At 49.5% G+C, this 17,793-nt stretch overlaps 4 protein-coding genes and 1 pseudogene across 4 annotated transcripts in view; 3 read left to right on the top strand and 2 right to left on the bottom strand.

Moving 5' to 3' along the window:
- Positions 1–17,793, top strand: part of LOC121589151 (nuclear receptor subfamily 2 group F member 1-B) — a 101,889-nt gene that overhangs the window by 78,496 nt on the left and 5,600 nt on the right. The window lies entirely within an intron of this gene.
- Positions 410–1,566, top strand: LOC121589152 (coiled-coil domain-containing protein 134-like). The gene is made up of 3 exons (XM_041907831.1): positions 410–718; positions 887–1,008; positions 1,075–1,566. Exons 1-3 carry the CDS (start codon positions 547–549, stop codon positions 1,495–1,497), a joined length of 717 nt encoding a protein of 238 aa, XP_041763765.1. The 5' UTR covers positions 410–546; the 3' UTR covers positions 1,498–1,566.
- On the bottom strand, positions 1,570–2,324 carry LOC121589154 (annotated as a pseudogene).
- Positions 2,495–8,362, bottom strand: LOC121589156 (meckelin-like). Its single transcript, XM_041907834.1, has 10 exons — positions 7,794–8,362; positions 7,244–7,618; positions 7,043–7,211; positions 6,818–7,010; positions 4,656–5,276; positions 4,302–4,583; positions 4,102–4,248; positions 3,006–3,767; positions 2,854–2,941; positions 2,495–2,785 (listed from the first exon to the last, which is right to left on the bottom strand). The coding sequence occupies exons 1-10, from the start codon at positions 8,254–8,256 to the stop codon at positions 2,541–2,543; spliced, it is 3,345 nt and encodes a 1,114-aa protein (XP_041763768.1). The 5' UTR covers positions 8,257–8,362; the 3' UTR covers positions 2,495–2,540.
- On the top strand, positions 8,749–11,220 carry LOC121589150 (nicalin-like). The gene is made up of 4 exons (XM_041907828.1): positions 8,749–9,198; positions 9,371–9,558; positions 9,750–10,556; positions 10,640–11,220. Exons 1-4 carry the CDS (start codon positions 9,030–9,032, stop codon positions 11,102–11,104), a joined length of 1,629 nt encoding a protein of 542 aa, XP_041763762.1. The 5' UTR covers positions 8,749–9,029; the 3' UTR covers positions 11,105–11,220.

Here is a 17,793-nt window from a genome sequence, read left to right as displayed (position 1 = left end):
ACACAACAGTATAATCTTTCCTGGCGACATGGATCGGATGGGAACAGTTATTGTTGATCGCAGCATAAAACATGAATATTTAAACACTTTTTCTGGCCATCCGATACATCCGCATGGACCATATTGCGCGTCCCACGTGTGCTATAACTCATTTGTTTGCACTAGATGGCGCTGTCATACAAAAATCCAATTGGAAAAATAGAATTCAACAAAACTGGCAAATAAACATCATGAAGATTATCAAAAAATATGTGTTTAATTTACGCATAATCCAATGATTCGAGGTGCATTCAAATACCACCCCTACATCAATACTTAAAAAATAATTGCAACGTGTTTATTTACAACGATGTCCTTTACCTTGTCCGTGCAAGTCCCCCTTTGTGCTTTGTTTACCTCAAAAGCAGTTTGAAAGCAACACGGTCCACGGCACGATCATAAACAGTGCAGCAGCAGCAAAGAAAAAAAAACTCCTAAATTATCGTATCATCACCATCGTTAGGGTTTAAAAAGTGAAGCCAAACATCGTCCAATTACTTTCACAGAATGTCTCGGAAAACGTACTCCTCGGTGGATTGTTTATTCATACTCTTCCTAACCTCAACCTTTGCCGAGTTTTCCGGACTGGAGAAAAACACTTTTCCACAACCGGTGCTTGCGAAAGACGTTGAGAAAGTACCGGAGCTCGATCTGGGTAAAATAATCAACGAGAAAGTTTGTATCCTTTTCAATGAGATGATTGTTGGCTGAAAGCAGTGTACGTTTCTTCGTTACACGAAAAGGACACGTCAGTGTTTTTTTCCGGCCACGGCGGTTATCTATCTAATTTGGCTTATCGTTGTGCGAACAATTGGAGTTTTTTTTTCCTTAACTAGCTTCATTGCAGACGCGAACATATTCGTACGGAAGCGGGAGGAACATAAGCTACTGGTGAACCATCTACAATCGATCGAAGATTACAGCAAACGCTACAAACTCATGAAGCTAGGAATCGATGAAATCCTACGGGTACGTGTATTCAGCTCATCGTGTTCAAAAACTCATGCTAACCGCTTTACTCACACCGCATTTCAGATAATCCGCGAGGAAGGAGGCAAACTGAGGGGCAACCAAATTACTGCCGAATCGGAATTTCCCAAACTTCAGGAACTGATCAATGCGCTGGCACAGTTTCTCGAAAACACCTGCCTGTTCGGCGAGATGGTATTACACTTCCCGGACATGTCCTATCGCATACTGAAGGGCGTTTCCGAATGGCGCACCCTCATGACGGATGCGCTGAACTACACGAAAACGTTCGTGAAAATATTGGACGAGAAATCCATCGAACTGCTCGGGCTGCTCAATCAAGAAATTAACGAGGACCAGCGAACGCCAGAGTACGTGAACCCGTACCGGGAGGGAGCACAACAGACGGAACTGGCCAAGCCGAAGAAAAAAAGCAAATCGAAACCGAAAAAAGGACCATCACTGTCACCCGCCAAGACAGAACTGTAAAGCACACACTGCCAGCTCCGGTTGTAGAAAATGATTTCGTTTACTTAAATATAGTACGCTTATGAGAATTTACAATACAACCTTATCGTCCTAGCACCGGCTGTACCGTTGGCCGATTGACACGTGCTCTACTCGCGCATGGACGGTGCACCCAGCTGTCCCATCTGGACCATCTTGCCGTAACCGCCCCGGCCCAGGTCATGATCCTGCCGGTACTCGTCACGCACCTGGCCACCCGTCTTGCCCCGTCCGTACTGTCGGCCCTCGATGAAACCGGCGTCCCAATCGACGCGCACGATTCGATCGTCCAACCGCGTACCGTTGATGTATCGCATCGCACTTTCCGCGTCTAGCCGTGAATAATACTCGACGAAGCAGAAGCCGCACGGTGTCTTCTTGAATTTGTCCAGCCCATAATGATGCGCCGCACATCACCGCAGCGCGAAAACAGCTCGTGGATCTGCTCCTCCGTGGTGTAGAACGAAAGATTGCCCACGTACAGGGTGGAGGAAACGCGCAGGAGTTTTTCCTGTTCATGCCGGGAGCCCTAAAAGCGCGGTAAAGGAAACGATAAACAATTGCACCAATTGCAAGTGAGATTGCTCAAGCGACTGTGTAAGCACGTGCGACGGTTCCTTGCCGCGAGCGAGTCTTACCTTGAAATGTTGGTCCCTGTATTTACTCAACGATACCGATGGTGTATGAACGGATTGAATTTGAGAAGACATTTTTCGGGGCTTTTAATTTTAGCAAAAATTGCCGCAAACCAACGATGCCGCAAAATGTACGCCAGCTATCATAACAAATCCCTGCCATTGACGACTTGACAGCAGGCAGCAGTGGATGACATTTAAGCGCACAGCGCCATCTGCACGTCAAAAATACAACCATCAGTCGATTTGAATGATTGTAATTCAAATTAGCCGTTTTTTCAATCCATAGTGCAAACAAACGGGAAAATTACTAGAATATATTTCATTTTGTAAAATCACTAATGCATATCTTTATTGTTGTTCTGCTAAGAAACTTCAATGTGCCCTATTTTATATCAAAAAGCGTTTATCGATCAGCGTTTTCTTGGCTAGATTATTCTTAAGCACATAGTTCATAACCACCTCGAAACACTTGTAAACGATCCCGATCACCACGATGCCCAGCAAATAGTTCCCAGTCAGCAGCACGACACAACAAAACAGCAACAACTCAACCTGGAGGAAAATGCTCTCATTGCCGTTGAACAGAATTTGGTCGAATGAGTGTCCGTTGTCGATGTAGAAAACACCTTTGTCTGTTGGCGAACGATAGAAAAAGGAAATTGAGTTGTGCTATTTCCGAATGGTGACTCTTTTAACTTACTTTCTGTAATGTAGTTCTGGAATTCGCAATTTAAGATATTCTCCAGAATCGTGCGCTCTTGGATAATATAGTCAAGATCCTTGAGAGCCTGGAAAACAAACACCAACATGTCAATAAGAACCAGTTCTTGCGTATTCTTTGCATTTACATACATGATCGACAAATGCGGCAAAGAAACGATTCACATTGTAGTACGTCAGTATGGTCCGCTCAAAGTTGTACTCGAGCCGGCCGCCGCCCGGGCTGGTAAACACTTCGCTAGCGCTCATCTTGGCGCTCCCGATCAGCTGCGGCCGATTCAGATGCTGATGCGGCCCGAGCGAGGACGAGTTTCGTAACGGCGTAATCAGCTTGTCGTAAAACAGGCGCAGATTCTTTGGCACCAGAATGGAGTACGTCTGTTGTTCGGATCCGGGCAGGAGGCCACGATTGCCGCACAGATTGTCTTCCTCGCGCTTGAACTGCATTATCATCGAGCACATGTCGGTATCGGAGAACCCGTGTGGGGATCGGCCGTGGATGTAGTATCCATACGATTCCATGCTCAGTATGAACACGGAAATGTTTGCAATCGACGCCACATCGATAAACTGTTGGATGGCATTTTCGATGAAACGATCGTGTATTAGAAAATTGTACAACCGTTGGGCAACGTACACGGCCGTGTAGATTAGTATGCCAACCGCGATCAGGAGCATTTTGTCCCGCTCGCCTAGATGTTCGCCGTTTCGATGCAGATGCAAATCGAACGCATTGGAAGCCCAATTTTCGAAGCCTAATATCACAAATGCAAGCGCCAGCAGGACGATATGGGCAAACATGGATATCTTGCGCTTCGTTGCCAGCTCCTGCCATTCGTTGGCGATGAAGTAGTTCCGCCACGCCGATACACTATCATGCGAGCTGGGTTTGGTCTAAAAGAAGGGCAAGTGTGGGTCATGTTGTTAATAGTAAGACGAATAGGATGGATCTGTGGTGACACAACGTGTAACCGCTTCTTAAAACGCGTTACGCATAGCAAACACATACAGAACGCATCGCGCGTAACGTGTAGCACTCTTTCACTCACTAACACTAACAATAGCAAACGATTGCACTACTACATTAGATATAGGATTAGAATTATATTTTATATTAGAAATAAAATCATTCTACGAGTGACCACCAAGCGAACAACAAGCCAACTCATTACGTGCACCGAAAGTAGTGAATTAGCTAGAACATTCCCATAGATCCCATCCAACTCACATTCGTGCTCGATGCAATGGATGGTGTGTCTAGCTGGTGCAACCGCTGCCCCATCGTGCTGATGTCGAATATCTTAGGCCTCTCCCAATCAATGAAGAAGATGTCCACGTTGGCCATGTAGAAAAACACACGCATCAACTTTATGAGCTGAAGGATAAGAAACGTTAGTATTGCACCAGTAATCTTCAACTCTATCACACCTTTAAAGCAAATCCAACGTAGATGAACACCTCCACCAGATTCTGAACCTCGAGCGGAAGTAGCAAATGTACCGTACTTTGCGTTTTGTAGGTGAAAAGTGCATGCAGCACAATAACTCCCAGCACGATCAGGAATGCCGTTCCGAGGTACGAGCCCAGATAGACGAAGAAGTTCCAAAAGATCTCCATATCGTAGTATTGCTTACTTTGGCGCAGTTTGTAGCAATACGATTGAAAGACGCTCATTGAAAACGCGAGCAGTATGAATATTGGCAGCAGAATCTGTGGAAACAAAAATGCGCTCAACAGGTTACTGTAAGTATTCCAAGTCCATTGGGAGACGACTTCAGGTACCTCCAGCAAAGAAGCGTAACTGTATGCCTTGGTGAACGTAACTCGAAACTCAAACTCAACCGTACTACCCGGAAGGGCCACAGATGTGTTGAGTAGTGCATATTCCATTCGCACCAGCGGTATGGAGATGCGGTTTGGGTGTTTGCCATGGTCCGGATGTAGCTTAAACTCGAGCTCAATCTTCTTCGCGTAGCGTAAAAAGAAGAATTGATTCTTTACATCAATCTCTCCATACAGCTTCGGTTTGTGAAGTTCATTCAGCCCAGACACGGTGTCTACGAGCAGAAACCGTTTCACCAGTTGCCATCGATCCGGTTCTGGGTCAGTGTTCTGCGTAAACGCATTCTCGATCAGTATGGGGACCGAACGCATCAGCCGCACCCGTTGCTCGTAGTAGCTCACGTAAAGCGACAGAAACTCGACTGCCCGGAAGTCCTCAACAAGTCGGTTAACGTTGAGTGCACATTTGCGGTAATAGTTTTGTCCGAAGCGTATCCGCTGCTCCTGGCTGACGTCGTACCGTTCGCAAAGGTTCAGATCGGCAAAGCGCATTTCGCGAAACTGTCGCAAATGGCCAGACAAGTCGTAGCCTGCCAGGGTGAAATTGAGCGTGTTGTTTAGCTGAAACGACCGATGGTAATCAATCAGGAAACTTTAGGCGAGAGGGAACCAATGCCTCCAAAAGGTCTATGAGCGTGCGTGTGTGTGTGTGTGCAAGTGCGAATGGTTTTGTGGGGGGTGCGGTTCGTGTGGCGACATTTGCATATTCGTGTTCAAGGATATCAGGGTGCAGCAACAAAAATGAAGAACGACACGTAACAGGCAAAGGTACTAGACGGTGCACTTAGAGGCAAGCATAAAAGGTTACAGCCGAGAGATTAATGATCCAGATAATAAAATGCCTAAGGAATTGGCGTTCCAGGTAGGGCGTAAGGGTTCCTTTCTTCCTATTATTGATCCTCGCCACGTCAACGAGCTTATTTTTTGAGTAATACAAAAAGTAGACTAATGCACTTTACCCTCCCCATTTCCACTCTTCGCACAATGCTAGCTAATATTAAGAACAACTTGATTGGCATAACCGGAACAACCCGAACCAACACCAACATGCCTTTCGTTCGTCGATGTGGATGCAACACAACATCGACGACCTCCGCGGCAGGCAAATTCAACGCGTAACCAATGTCAAATATTTGCTCCTAGTAACCACTGAGAACCATCCAAACAACCGAAGGTACCCTTCTTTTGCTGCAACGCTTAGCCCACGGACTTAGTGCTCCTTTTGCCATGTGGAACAAGCATGGCATGTTTTTCATTCCATTCCATGATTTCCTCATGAATGCGACATATAGGGTCGATTAAATATTGAAGAGGATCAGTTAGTGGGGGTGACCTTCGATGGTGGTAAAAACATTTACCCAGCACACACGGGACATCACGCACAGCAGCACTTACGCTGCACTTGACCGGTGTAGGGTTTATCCATTTATCAGTGAAATTACATCTCGATAAATATCTCGATTACAGTTTCATAATTTTATACTTTCCTTTTGCAAATGGGGGACAGCTGTGCTACATAGTAAATTGCGCCAAATAGTGGCTACTGACAGGAAACACTAAGAACTGGGTCATGCCGAGCTCAAAGTTTCTTCACCTCTTTTGAACGTAAAGTTAATCTCCATTTCCAGGACATACCCTACAAAAAATCGGATACATATACTGTGCATGACCCGGTTTTTTTTTACCGACGTTCTCCCCCTCTTCTTTCATTTTGACCCACTTCAAACTCTGGTGCCCCGGGTTTGACCCGCCCCGGCTACAGTTAAAATTAATCATAGCGCATACATTATCGCCCCAAACTCTTTTTCTTTCGCTAATGAGTAGCATGTTTGTCCCCAAAAAACAACATTATGTCGTCTATTTCTTCGGTGGCGATGTCGGCACTACCGTTTATGCTTAGCTCCTTGGTTAGGAAAATGTCACGCAACCGAGTGAACACAAGCTGCTGGGCGAGGAAAAGGATTATTAAAACTACTACGATCAATTTACGGGAGAAAAGGGAAAGGGGACATTCTGTCCATCCGCAATGCCGGAAGCAGACCATAATTTGTGGCACCAAAGTAGTGACCGCTACCACTGTGCAAATGGCATAACCAACTTACCCGATTGTTCGCATCGCTGTCGTAGCTGTAGTCGAGAAATTTCTCCAACAGTTCGCTGACGTACTTGCCGCGCCGATAGAACAGCCCCGGCCGGACCGTTTCGGGTCCCAGCTTAGGCAGGGTTCCTCCACCACCACCGGCCCCACCCTCACCGGCCAGATAGCTTTGACTGGCGCTGACCACGCTGGGCATACTGCCGGCATTCGGCAGCCCGACGCTCCGAGCGCTGCCAGGTCGTACGTTTGGTACGTGTAGAAAATGGCACACGGCGATTGGCGCTCCAGGCTGTAGAAGCTGAGCACGCACAGATTCGCCAGCTGCTGGCAGTGTCGCACGCTTCGCATCACATGACAAAACACTATTAGGTACTTCACATCCCTGTACACGTCGCGTTCTGCCGGTTCTGGTGCAGCAATCGGTTCAGGCTGAAGGGGGGATAGTGCTGCACGTCCCGCAGCAGTGACAGCGGTATGCAAAAGTTATGAGCACCACGCGGATCACCCGGCGGCCATCCATCGCCCGGCTCGATGTACAGCACGTTCGCTTTTAGGTCACACTCGCAAACGGCCCGCTCGTCGCGTCCCGGCGGAAAGGTGCGGCGCCGTTGATATACGCTCCGGCTGGATTTGGTCGTATTGACGATGCCTACCTGGATCGTTTTGCAGTAGTTGACCGTGTCGAGCCGCTCGGTGGCGGGGAACTGGGCAAAGAAGTCGCTAACGTTCTGGCAAACAGGTCGCTGAAGGACACTGTCATGGTCACGGACTGCAACGGCTTGGTCGTTGCACGTGCAGGACAGTTCTGGAATGCATTGGACAGTTGGGAAGGTGTACGTTAGCAGACCCGTAGGTAGGATTAACACAAGTAGAACAGTTTGGAGCTTGCGGAATGGCGGATGGGATGGAGTTTATTTGTTAAATCGATAGGAGGTTATACGGTTCAAAAGTTTAAACCCGCCCCATTGGGACATACTCACTGTCTTTGGCCGGAATCAGATGGAGCCCGTCGTCACACAAGCTACACTTGAAGGCGAACAGATCGTAGTACTCGTTGGCCCGGCAGTCGTCGGGCGTGGCGTACAGCTGCACATCGTTCGAGTTGTAAAAGTCCGCACTAGCCCGGACGGCCAGGTCACTGCACGAGACAGTTATCAAAAGCAGCACGTTCCTAAGCATTGCCACATACTGGATGATCAATCGTTCACGCACAGAAACTACCATTTTGCACTCGCTCAGCGAACGCTCCTGTCGGGCATGGTACACGTTCGCTGTTTCCGCAAGGGCTTTCACTTTCACCTGCACTGCCGCTACCGGGGAGGGTTCGAAGGATTCACTCGCACGGACCACAGCACGTATTGACCCGCTGGAAGGGTTACGCTCGACTGCATCGTACCGGACCGCTGGCAGGACTCGCCAGGTGGAAATTAAGCATGTAAACATGGAAACGTTTGTTTAGTTGGTATCACCAAGGCAACCGTGGTGTGCAAATACGCGGTTCTGGTCACAATTACAAACAATCGGGCCTGCCGGTACAGTGGTGGGCGTGAGCGTGGGCTATGATTAATTTGAATAAAAACAATCTTTGATAGATCTTTGATAGATGTATGCACCATTTTTGTTGATGGATAAATTTTAAATCATCTAAAAAAAATGAGTAAAGTTGTCTTCTTTCTTTTATAATTATTTTAATATATCTTTATTTAAAACAGACTTGTGTCAATAGCTGATTGTTAGCTTGTGAACCTTGTGTATACCTCAAAAAAAAAAAATCATGCACCATTCGCTTTATAATTAAAAGCTAATAATAAACCAACTCCCGCAATTCATATCTCAACCGTAAATTTGAAAACGCCTGCGAGCGCTGTCAAAGATGCCGCTGTCGGCGGGATGACAGTTTCGTTCCCCGTTTTCATTTTTCTCCCCCAGCTGTCACTGTCGGTGTGCATTTGTATTGGGCAATTGGTCCCGTAATTTTTCTCAACGACACACACGGGGTTTTTACTTTCGCACTTTCTTCACTGAAAAGGGAAAACAACCGGCCACATTTGGCTTCCAACGATTACCGCGAGCGCAGGTTTCTGCTGTGCCGTTCCGTGCCGTTTGCCATCTGGCCTTCGAACTCGAGCACAGTTAGTTTTCTTCCTTCTGCCCTCCTCCGGCAGCGGTGTGACAATCTCCCGGAAGGCTCGAATTACGACACTGCAGCGGTGAAGATGTTTGAAGAAGCGGACAATTTTGCCGACCTGTTTCGCGGCGGGCTGCCGTACTATCTGCTGATCACGCTACCGATACTGATCATCTGCTCGTCGAATCCGGTGCTGGCCGCGAGCGAGTTTGGCGTTCAGCGGATGTCACAGTACGATGTGCACGGTGTCGCTTACGGTAAGCAGCCGAGGGTGTCGCGCTACCCTTTCGTCCGGTGTTGTGCATTCGCGGTTGAGGTTAGGGCCCATGCCCTTAATTCGTGGTTGATTAGCGTTAACGACTATCGCGGTGCTGCACAAAGTATGCTGTGAGGCCTGGTGTTGATATTGGTCCCGTGTCTTTGTTTTAGGTTGCCGCGCGTCCGCCTTAAACCTGGAAGCCAAATCCCTCTACACCTGGCAGACGTCCCGGCATTGCGTGATGACCCGGTTGCAGGACATGACCATCGACCATTTCCGGGAAATCCGTGCCAAGGCGGGCGGTCTGGTAGTTCTGCTGCCGGAAGATACGGCCGCCCTGAGCTTGGAGGACAAGCAGGTAAAGGATGGCTGCGTTAGCTTTCGTAGCAGCGCGGCCCTTGTTGAGGCTAACGACCTAAACCAATTAGCCGTAAGGTGCATGCACCTCCAGTTGGCGCGCACTAATTCGATTACGATGGGGTAGCTTTGGAAGGTTCTACGGCAGATTTACCTGTACGACCTATTTCTTCTACTTTTTTTTTCTTGTAGCACATTCACCTGCTCGAACAGGCGATGATGGTGCAGGATGTCCCCATTCCGGTGTACTTCTCCAAGTACGACCCGAAGCTGAATGGCATCATCGATGAGGTAACGCGTACGACCGTGCGCACCCAGAAGCAGAGCGCCCAGAAGCGTGATTCCGCGTTTAGCGAAATCTTCGGATCCATCTCCGCCAACGGGTACCAGATCGTGGTGTCCGGTGCGTCCCATACCGCCAACAAGCAGTCCAAGATACCGATCATTCAGGGCGAGCTGGCCCCGCTCAAGCCGGGCAAAACGCTCGACGGCGACAGCAAGCTGCCGCTGATCATTGTCACGGCACACCTCGACACGTTCGGGCTGACCAACTCCCGGCAGAGCAATGCGGATGTGGCCGTACTGCTGACGCTGGTCGAGCTGTTCAGCAAGCTGCACGCCAGCATCCCCAAGTATCGGCTCATCTTTCTGGTGTCGGAATCGGGCCTGCTGCTCAACTTCCAGGGCATGAAGAAGTGGCTCGATTCGAACCTGGACGAGAATGTGCAGATACAGCATGCGGAGTTTGTCGTGTGCCTCGACACGATCGGCAAGCTGCTGGCGAACGAAAACATCTACATGCACGTGTCGAAACCGCCGAAGGAGGGCACAGCGATGAACAGCTTCTACAAAACGCTCCGCACCGTCGCCCAGCGCTATGGCAATGTGAGCGTGGAGGGCGTGCACAAGAAGATCAATCTGGCCGACACGCTGCTGGCCTGGGAGCACGAGCGATTCAGCATGAAGCGCATGCCTGCCTTTACCCTGTCGAATGTGAAGGTTTGTTGACCGACGCAAAGCGTGCTTACGATCGGAAGTGGGTTTTTCTTCATTTCCTCTTTGGTTTTGTTCCATCTCCACAGAGCCATAAGGACCCGCAGCGGAACACCATCTTCGAGGATGACACCGCGGAGGAGCAGCTGGACGCGCTCGAGCGTAATGTGAAGATTATTGCCGAAGCGCTGGCAAGCCATATCTACAACGTGCCGGCCGACGACGGTGCCGCCGGTGAGATCTTCACCGGCTCGATGGCCATCAGCCGGGAGCAGATTAAACCCTGGCTTAACATCCGCTCGACGCAGCAGAACAACGATCTGAAGTACGCGTTCGAAAAGTACCTGCGCAACGTGAAGGTCACGTACGAGAAGCCGGACGCCCGCGAACCGGACTTTATGCTGTACGACGATCGTGACGCGCTGCTCAACATCTACAACGTGAAGCCGGCCGTGTTCGATCTCTTCCTGACGTTCATGATTGCTGCCTACCTGTCGGCGGTCTACTTTGCCATCTTCCACTTCCCGAGGCTGTACGTTTCGTGTGTCGCATGACGGTAGCCAAAACCAAAGTAAACTAAGCGCCATCAACTTCATCATCATACCGGTTAGGGACCATACGGGGGTCGTCGGGTGTATGATTACGGGATGGGCGCATTTATCGAGTTTTAGTGCGCGTAGTTTGTGGTAGTAGAGCAGAGAGAGAGAGAGAGAGAGAGAGAGAGAGAGAGGAGAGAGAGAGAGAGAGAGCGAGAGAGAGAGACAGAGAGAGGGGAGAGTCCCGAGAGCGCCAGAGAGAGAGAGAGAGAGAGAGAGAGAGATGAGAGATCCAGGAGATTATTTGTTTTCTATTTTCCCTTGTCCCTGTTGAAACTCAAGCTCCCAGGCATTGCTTCTCAGATTCATCCGACATGCAAAATCGTTCGATGGCGTCACGTGTCCAGGTGGACAGGAATTTCGTTTTATTTTCTTCACTACTATTCGTCTTTTCATTTTCATCACTGCTCGGAATCGTTGCACTGTGCGTAGGCTTTAGGATCGTTTTGTTTGTTATCCCAGTACTTGAACGCTAGTCGGTATTGAACGTTAATCGTATCGAAATCGTTTGCCGTTTCCTCGGTACTGCGCAACAGGCACCGGGCGGGAATGGGTTTGCATTTTCCCTCTGTTCATTTGTGTGTTTCCTTTGTGCGGTGTGTTTGCTCCTTGTGCATCGTGTGCTAGCGAAAGCTCTAGTAGCTAGCATTCATCGTAAAGCATTGAACCGAGCATGAACAAATAAATGCATCGAATTGCCAAATGAGTGTGAGTTCGGAATTGCTTACTTGCTGTTGTGAGCCCATGTCATTTGAGAAAGGTCGACGTAAGATTTACAACTTATTTTGCAAACAAATCAAATGATTTTGTATGTTATGTAAAGAAATGTATGCTTTGGTAAATAATGCTACTTTATGCAAAGAAACAAAAACGGCCAATATTAAATTTGAAATATTTTCGCCCGTCCGCCATGATGACGTTTGAAATATTTCAACGTTTTCTGCTAACAAGTGATTCGTAATTGCTTATTTCAGATCGGATAGCACAATAACTATTTTATTTAATGGTGAGGAACAATTTAACAAATAAAGCACATAATATTTCTCCCCTCAACGGTATTCTTCATAAAATTGTAATCCCAAAGTGTTCGCCCGATGTTCGTGCATCAGCCACCCTGTGCATCGGCCGTTTGACACATTTCCACCCGACCTGTCAGTTTGCATTTTCATAACGACAATTTGTAACGAACGCAAGACAAGGCAAAGCCAACGCCAACATTCAGCCAAGTTTGTGTTTTTCGTGTTATGTGAGCAAACATTCGGACGCACCGTGATGGAATCTAGTTTTCATGGCTATAGCTGAACGATTAGGTGCTTGCGGTTGTAAGTGTACGCGGGGACATTGTGCATACAGACACGATAAACCAGATATATTTGTGTGCCACGGGACAGACGCGTCCTCGTCGGTGAAATTGCGCTTGGGATTGGTGCGAGTGTTATAATAGTTGATACAAAACGCCAGCCAGTTGTGGCTGGATCAAAGCAGGGAGCAACCATGGCATATTTTATGCAAAAGTAAGTTGTTCGTGTCGATAGCACAGGAAGTCCGGTACCAGTTATCCCCATTTTTGTTTGCGTTTGTAGCGTTCCCGATCTCCGGCTGTCGGAAGTTGACGAATTGATACGCGAGACGGCGATGGACGACTCGAACGGGCAGAAGATTTTGGAATATCTCCGGCGCAAGCGCGGCGGTGCGAGAGCGCGGCTGTACGATGGGTCGGATAATTCGTTCCACTTCCGGTTGGATCATGTGCAGCCCGTTACAGTGCCGCAAGCAGGCAACAGCAACCGCAGGGAATTGTCAACCGCCCGCAGCCCAGAAGCAGCAGCTGCAGCTGCAACTGCTCAGCTGCAGCTGCAACTGCTGCAGCACCTGCTGCTGCTCCTGCTTCTCCTCCGGCAAGCAGCAGCGGTGCACTGATTCAACCGTTGGCAGATCTGTCGGTCGAGAACCGCGTGTCTTCGTTTATCACTCCCGCTCGGCTATCGGTGGCCCTGTCGCCGGTGCGTACCGGTGCAGGAAACGCACAAACAACGATTGTAACTAGTCCCACACGCAAGAGCACGGTACACGTAAGCCCGTATGTTTCGCTAAACCCGCCACAAACCTTCAAAAGCAACTCTTGTTACAGCAATACAAGCGAAGCAATGATATGAAATTTGAAGCCTTGCGGCATGCGAGCCATCTGGCGTCGAGCACCCCGATCGCGGGCGAACAGGCCAATCGAAAGGGGCAAAATTTGCTCAACTTCCGGGAAACGATTTCCCCTATCCTAGACGAACAGGTACCGGGGACGCCAACTCACCGTCCGGCGCGAAACAGTTACCGGGGAGAGCAAGGGGCCCAGGTAGCACCGGCTACCATACAGACGCCGATCCCTGCCACCCAAGACGTGCCGGACGGGACGGGGCAACAAAATGGTCGTGAAAACACACCACCCCGGGAACAGAATGCGTTGGTCGTTATACCGGAAACTCCGAGCCCGGTGCGTCGATCACCCCGCCAACCATGCACACCGCTCAGTGGCCTTTCGTTGGCGTATCGCGACATATCAGTGCGGTGCCGCTGGCTAAACTGTTGAATGCTTCGCTTGATGATCGGGACAGTGCTTCTACGCCATCCCGCCGTAGCTCAAAAACGGGCTCGGAAACCATGTCTCTTCGCCTAGGAATCGTGTGAGCTTTAGCGAAAAGTTAACCGTAGTGCGTGAAATTTCGCCCCGGGTCTCACCTGAAGATTCGCAGATTACATCACGAGAGTGTGACGAAGAGCAGGCGAATCAACGTGTTTACAGGTCGCGAACATCGGATCGGGGGTGTGACACTTCAGCGATCCCGACTCACGTTCGATTTCGAGCAAGAGCCGGCGCCCGTTTCTCCTACCAGGTCATCGAGGAGGCTAGAGTCGGCGCCCGTTTCTCCTACTAGATCTTCAAACAGACCCGAGCTGGCGCCCAACTCTCCTACCAGATCGTCTAATAGGTTTGAGTCGGCGCCTGTTTCTCCTACTAGGTCATCGAACAGACTAGAATCGAATACGCCCGTTTCTCCTACAAGGTCTTCTAACAGGTCGGAGCCAGCGCCCGTTTCTCCTACTAGGTCATCGAATAGGCTAGAAACTACTATACCCGTTCTCCTACTAGGTCATCGAACAGACACGAGCAGATGCCCGTTTCTCCTACCAGATCATCGAACAGGCAACATGTGCAACAGGCTACCAGTCCAAGCAAAAGAAAACCATCGAATGGCCCTGAACCAACACAGAACCAACGCCAAAGGTCAGCTGGCACCGAAACCAGTGCACACAAAGATACCGAAAATGCTCAACACTCCCGACGATTGTTCGGACAGGGTCGTTCGAACGCATTTGATGATGATGGTGGAGGATGCAAGGAACCTGCATCTCCCTCCAGATCCACCGCGAATTCGCCCGAACGTTCGCTCACACGGCCGCCATCGGCTGCTGATCATTCTGCACGGCCGGATCGACAGCTTCCTCCTCACCGGCGAATGCGTGCAACAATCGTACCAACAGAAACACCATCAACATGATTATGGACGAGTGGGACGAGGGAGCAACATCGCCGATGGAGGTAGACCATGAGCAAGGTGGGGCTGGCGAAGGCGAAACAGCGCACAGAACGATCACGGATACGCTTGCCATCACAAACGTGGCCACGCCGCGCACGGTCGTGATGGATATTCTGGAACCACCGTCCGCCTTCTGCGATGACGACACAGCCAACGAGAGCGACAGTCGAATGCCTACTGACCAGGAGGAGCCAAACACCGAGCACCGAGCAACAGCCAAGCGTCACCGGACTCGAGCGATTCGGACTCATCGCGTAAACGCAAGCAGGACAATTTGCGTGTGTTGATTACGGCTGTACCGTCGCCAAAGCAGTCGAAACTGTCACTGCCTCAACCGGTTGGTAATACAACACTGCAAGTGCCCCAACATTCCGAGCGCTTGCTCAGCGTAAACTCACCACACGATCATGTGCCGCTGGACATGATACAAGCGGTCGATATGATACACAGCAAAGTAAATTCCGAGCTGGTCGAACCGGAACGGGGGGCGGTGCAGCGACGGAGCGACGTACCACTATCTGCAATCCGCCGAAGCGGCGCGCCACCAAATCGAAGGTGGACGCTGATACGGAAATTTACTTTCAAACGGTCGAAAACACTTGCTCCCAGGAAGGACCAAAGGCCAAGCAGCGGAAGGAACGGCGTAAGCTGTTTGTGCAGGATCCTGCCGATAGGATGCCGGAGGACGAAGAGCGTCAACCTATACCATCACCAGTACCGCTGCCCCTGACGCAGGAGCTCGTCGATTCCCAGGAACAACGGGTACAATCAAAGCGAAAGCAGCAGTCGGTTAAGGAACTGGCTGTTCTTGTAAAACGCTTATCGGACGTAACCATTACCAGGTGCACCCAGTCACCGGATCGGTCGGCCCCGAAGGTTACAGCGACTGTCCGCTCCTCCCCGTTGCATCGGAAAGAGATGAAGAGTACGATAGTCCCGTCGAGCTCCCAGTGCGAGAGAAAACAGAACGAAGAGCGGAGCGAGAGAGCGATCAGACGAAGGAGGAGAAACAAGCGAGCGCTAAGGAACGGAAGGAGGAAAAGTGTAGTCCACCCCAGCAAGTGGAGCGAGCGGCGAGTCCGAAAAGAAAATTAAAACCGTCCGGACCGTCGAAGAGAAAGAAGAAGGAGAAGCCGCCCGCGGGAGCTAGTTCACCGGAGCCTGCCGCCACCGAGCCGGTGGCCGGTATGGCGCAGAAGTATTTGAAGGACGTGTCGAACGAAATACGGCAGCAGATTGAAAGCGAAGGTCCACGGCGAAGCCACCGAAGCCGACGGTTGGCGGATGAGGTGCTGCGCAATAATCCCGATATCGCCCGGACCGATGCACCGCAGTACGTAATGCCGAACATGAAGGATATGTTGAAATATTTTAAACAGTTCGAGCAGACCAGCAAGAAAGAAGGCAAGAAGGGGAAGGAAAAGGGCGGCGGTTCGAAAAAGGAAGCGAAAAGAAAGCACGAACCATCGAACGAAAAGGACGGCGGATTTGCAACGAAATCGTCGGAGAAAACGGACAAAAAAGCACGCGGACGGGCACGGAAAGTGGTCAATCAGAGGGAGGAAAGGTTTGATTCGGACGGATTTCGTATACCACCCGCACCGGTGGTGGCGTCGGGATCAAGGCAGGGACGGAAAACAGCGAGCCGCGAAGAGCCTTCGGAATCGTACTCTTTATCCGCGTCCAATCAACAAGAACAGGGCACATCTAGCGATTCGGGCCTTTCGTCAGCGGTGATGACGGTATGTGTAGCGGATGTTGGGTGTGGACAACGCTTTTCCGGTAGCGCTAAATTCAAACCATTCTTCCTCTTTATCTCTTTTCAAACAGAACGACGATGCTACGAATACGGCTGAAGCGAATGAACGATCGGAAGTTGCGAATCCCTCAAAACAATCCTCATCTAAAGCCGATCGCACTCCGTCCTCTGCCGAACCACCGAATGCAACTGCTGCGTCGTCGTCCTCCTCTCCCCATCCGCTTCCTTCTCCGGTGCGGATATGCTGGCGGAGAAGCGCAAAGTGATGGACTGGATGATGGTGCTGATGGAAAACCGGCAGAACCGTGCGGCTGGCTTGCCGAACGTCGAACTGCAGGGCTTCACCCATCTGTCCCTCGAGCATCTAGCGTTCCAGCGGTGCAAAGGCATCGAGTATTCGTTCTACGTCTACTCGAACAAGGACAATTTCGGCTTTTTGCGGGTTCTGCCCAACGTGACAAAGAAAACCACATTCACAAAGCATTGTTCGCTGGTAGGTTGAGCGGAAGGGTGATTCAAGATGTGAATCAGAGAATTGATAAATTTTTCTATTGTGATTTTGCAGAAATTTCTCATACTCAGTGGCGCGCTTAAGTTCATCATTAATGGTACGAGGTGAACGTTGTTGGAGGCGATTTCCTGATGATTCCACCGAGTAAGTATATCGCATGGCGGGCTAAGCTTAGCTTTGTTTCGTTATTTATACCTCTAACGTTATGAAACTTCTGCACCATCGAACAGGCACAACGTATAGCATGGTGAATGGATCGGAAACAACGCTCATGTTTATGATAAAGGCAACCCTGCCTGAAAGCCAAGCAGAAACCGATGGCCAAGGAAAGAGGTAGACCGAGTTGTGTGTTCGCTAGCGCTAAGACCTTTACACCATTCTTTAATCAATAAAAAGTGTTTAGAGGTATAGCGTAAACGATGTTCACGGTTAGATAGTTAGTGTTGTTGATAAATTTAAATAAATGTATAATGTGTGGTATTGATTCATCAGCTGTTGGTGGATGCTAAATGATAAATTAAATATTAAAATGAAATCTTTTGTAGAGAGAGAGAGGGTATGAGTAAAAACTTCTTCCCACTCTTCCAACTCATGATGTAAGCTATCACACGAGTTAGGCACAGTTAATCTTTCCTTTTTTCTATCTATGCAGTTGACAGTGACAAATATAACAACTGATTTAATTAATTATTAGCTGAGCAATGATATATTGCAACCCAAAATAATCGTATCACATGGTGCTTTCCGTCGTTAACAACATTTGGGGGGAAAGCCCATAACCATCAAA

The sequence above is a fragment of the Anopheles merus genome, chromosome 2R, assembly GCF_017562075.2.
Source record: "Anopheles merus strain MAF chromosome 2R, AmerM5.1, whole genome shotgun sequence".
Taxonomy (NCBI): domain Eukaryota; kingdom Metazoa; phylum Arthropoda; class Insecta; order Diptera; family Culicidae; genus Anopheles; species Anopheles merus.
This window is presented reverse-complemented; position numbering and strand designations above follow the sequence as displayed.

What these genes read in the sequence shown, in the direction of transcription:
- LOC121589156 (XM_041907834.1), bottom strand. Translation starts at nt 8,256, where the DNA reads ATGTTTACATGCTTAATTTCCACCTGGCGAGTCCTGCCAGCGGTCCGG. An exon ending in ACAGCGATGCGAACAATCGG is followed by an intron (nt 5,277 to 6,817) that starts GTAAGTTGGTTA and finishes CGGTCGTTTCAG; the next exon opens with CTAAACAACACGCTCAATTT. An exon ending in ACGTTGGATTTGCTTTAAAG is followed by an intron (nt 4,249 to 4,301) that starts GTGTGATAGAGT and finishes CTTATCCTTCAG; the next exon opens with CTCATAAAGTTGATGCGTGT.
- LOC121589152 (XM_041907831.1), top strand. Translation starts at nt 547, where the DNA reads ATGTCTCGGAAAACGTACTCCTCGGTGGATTGTTTATTCATACTCTTC. An exon ending in AATAATCAACGAGAAAGTTT is followed by an intron (nt 719 to 886) that starts GTATCCTTTTCA and finishes GCTTCATTGCAG; the next exon opens with ACGCGAACATATTCGTACGG. An exon ending in GAATCGATGAAATCCTACGG is followed by an intron (nt 1,009 to 1,074) that starts GTACGTGTATTC and finishes ACCGCATTTCAG; the next exon opens with ATAATCCGCGAGGAAGGAGG.
- LOC121589150 (XM_041907828.1), top strand. Translation starts at nt 9,030, where the DNA reads ATGTTTGAAGAAGCGGACAATTTTGCCGACCTGTTTCGCGGCGGGCTG. An exon ending in TGAGCTTGGAGGACAAGCAG is followed by an intron (nt 9,559 to 9,749) that starts GTAAAGGATGGC and finishes TTTTTCTTGTAG; the next exon opens with CACATTCACCTGCTCGAACA. An exon ending in TTACCCTGTCGAATGTGAAG is followed by an intron (nt 10,557 to 10,639) that starts GTTTGTTGACCG and finishes CCATCTCCACAG; the next exon opens with AGCCATAAGGACCCGCAGCG.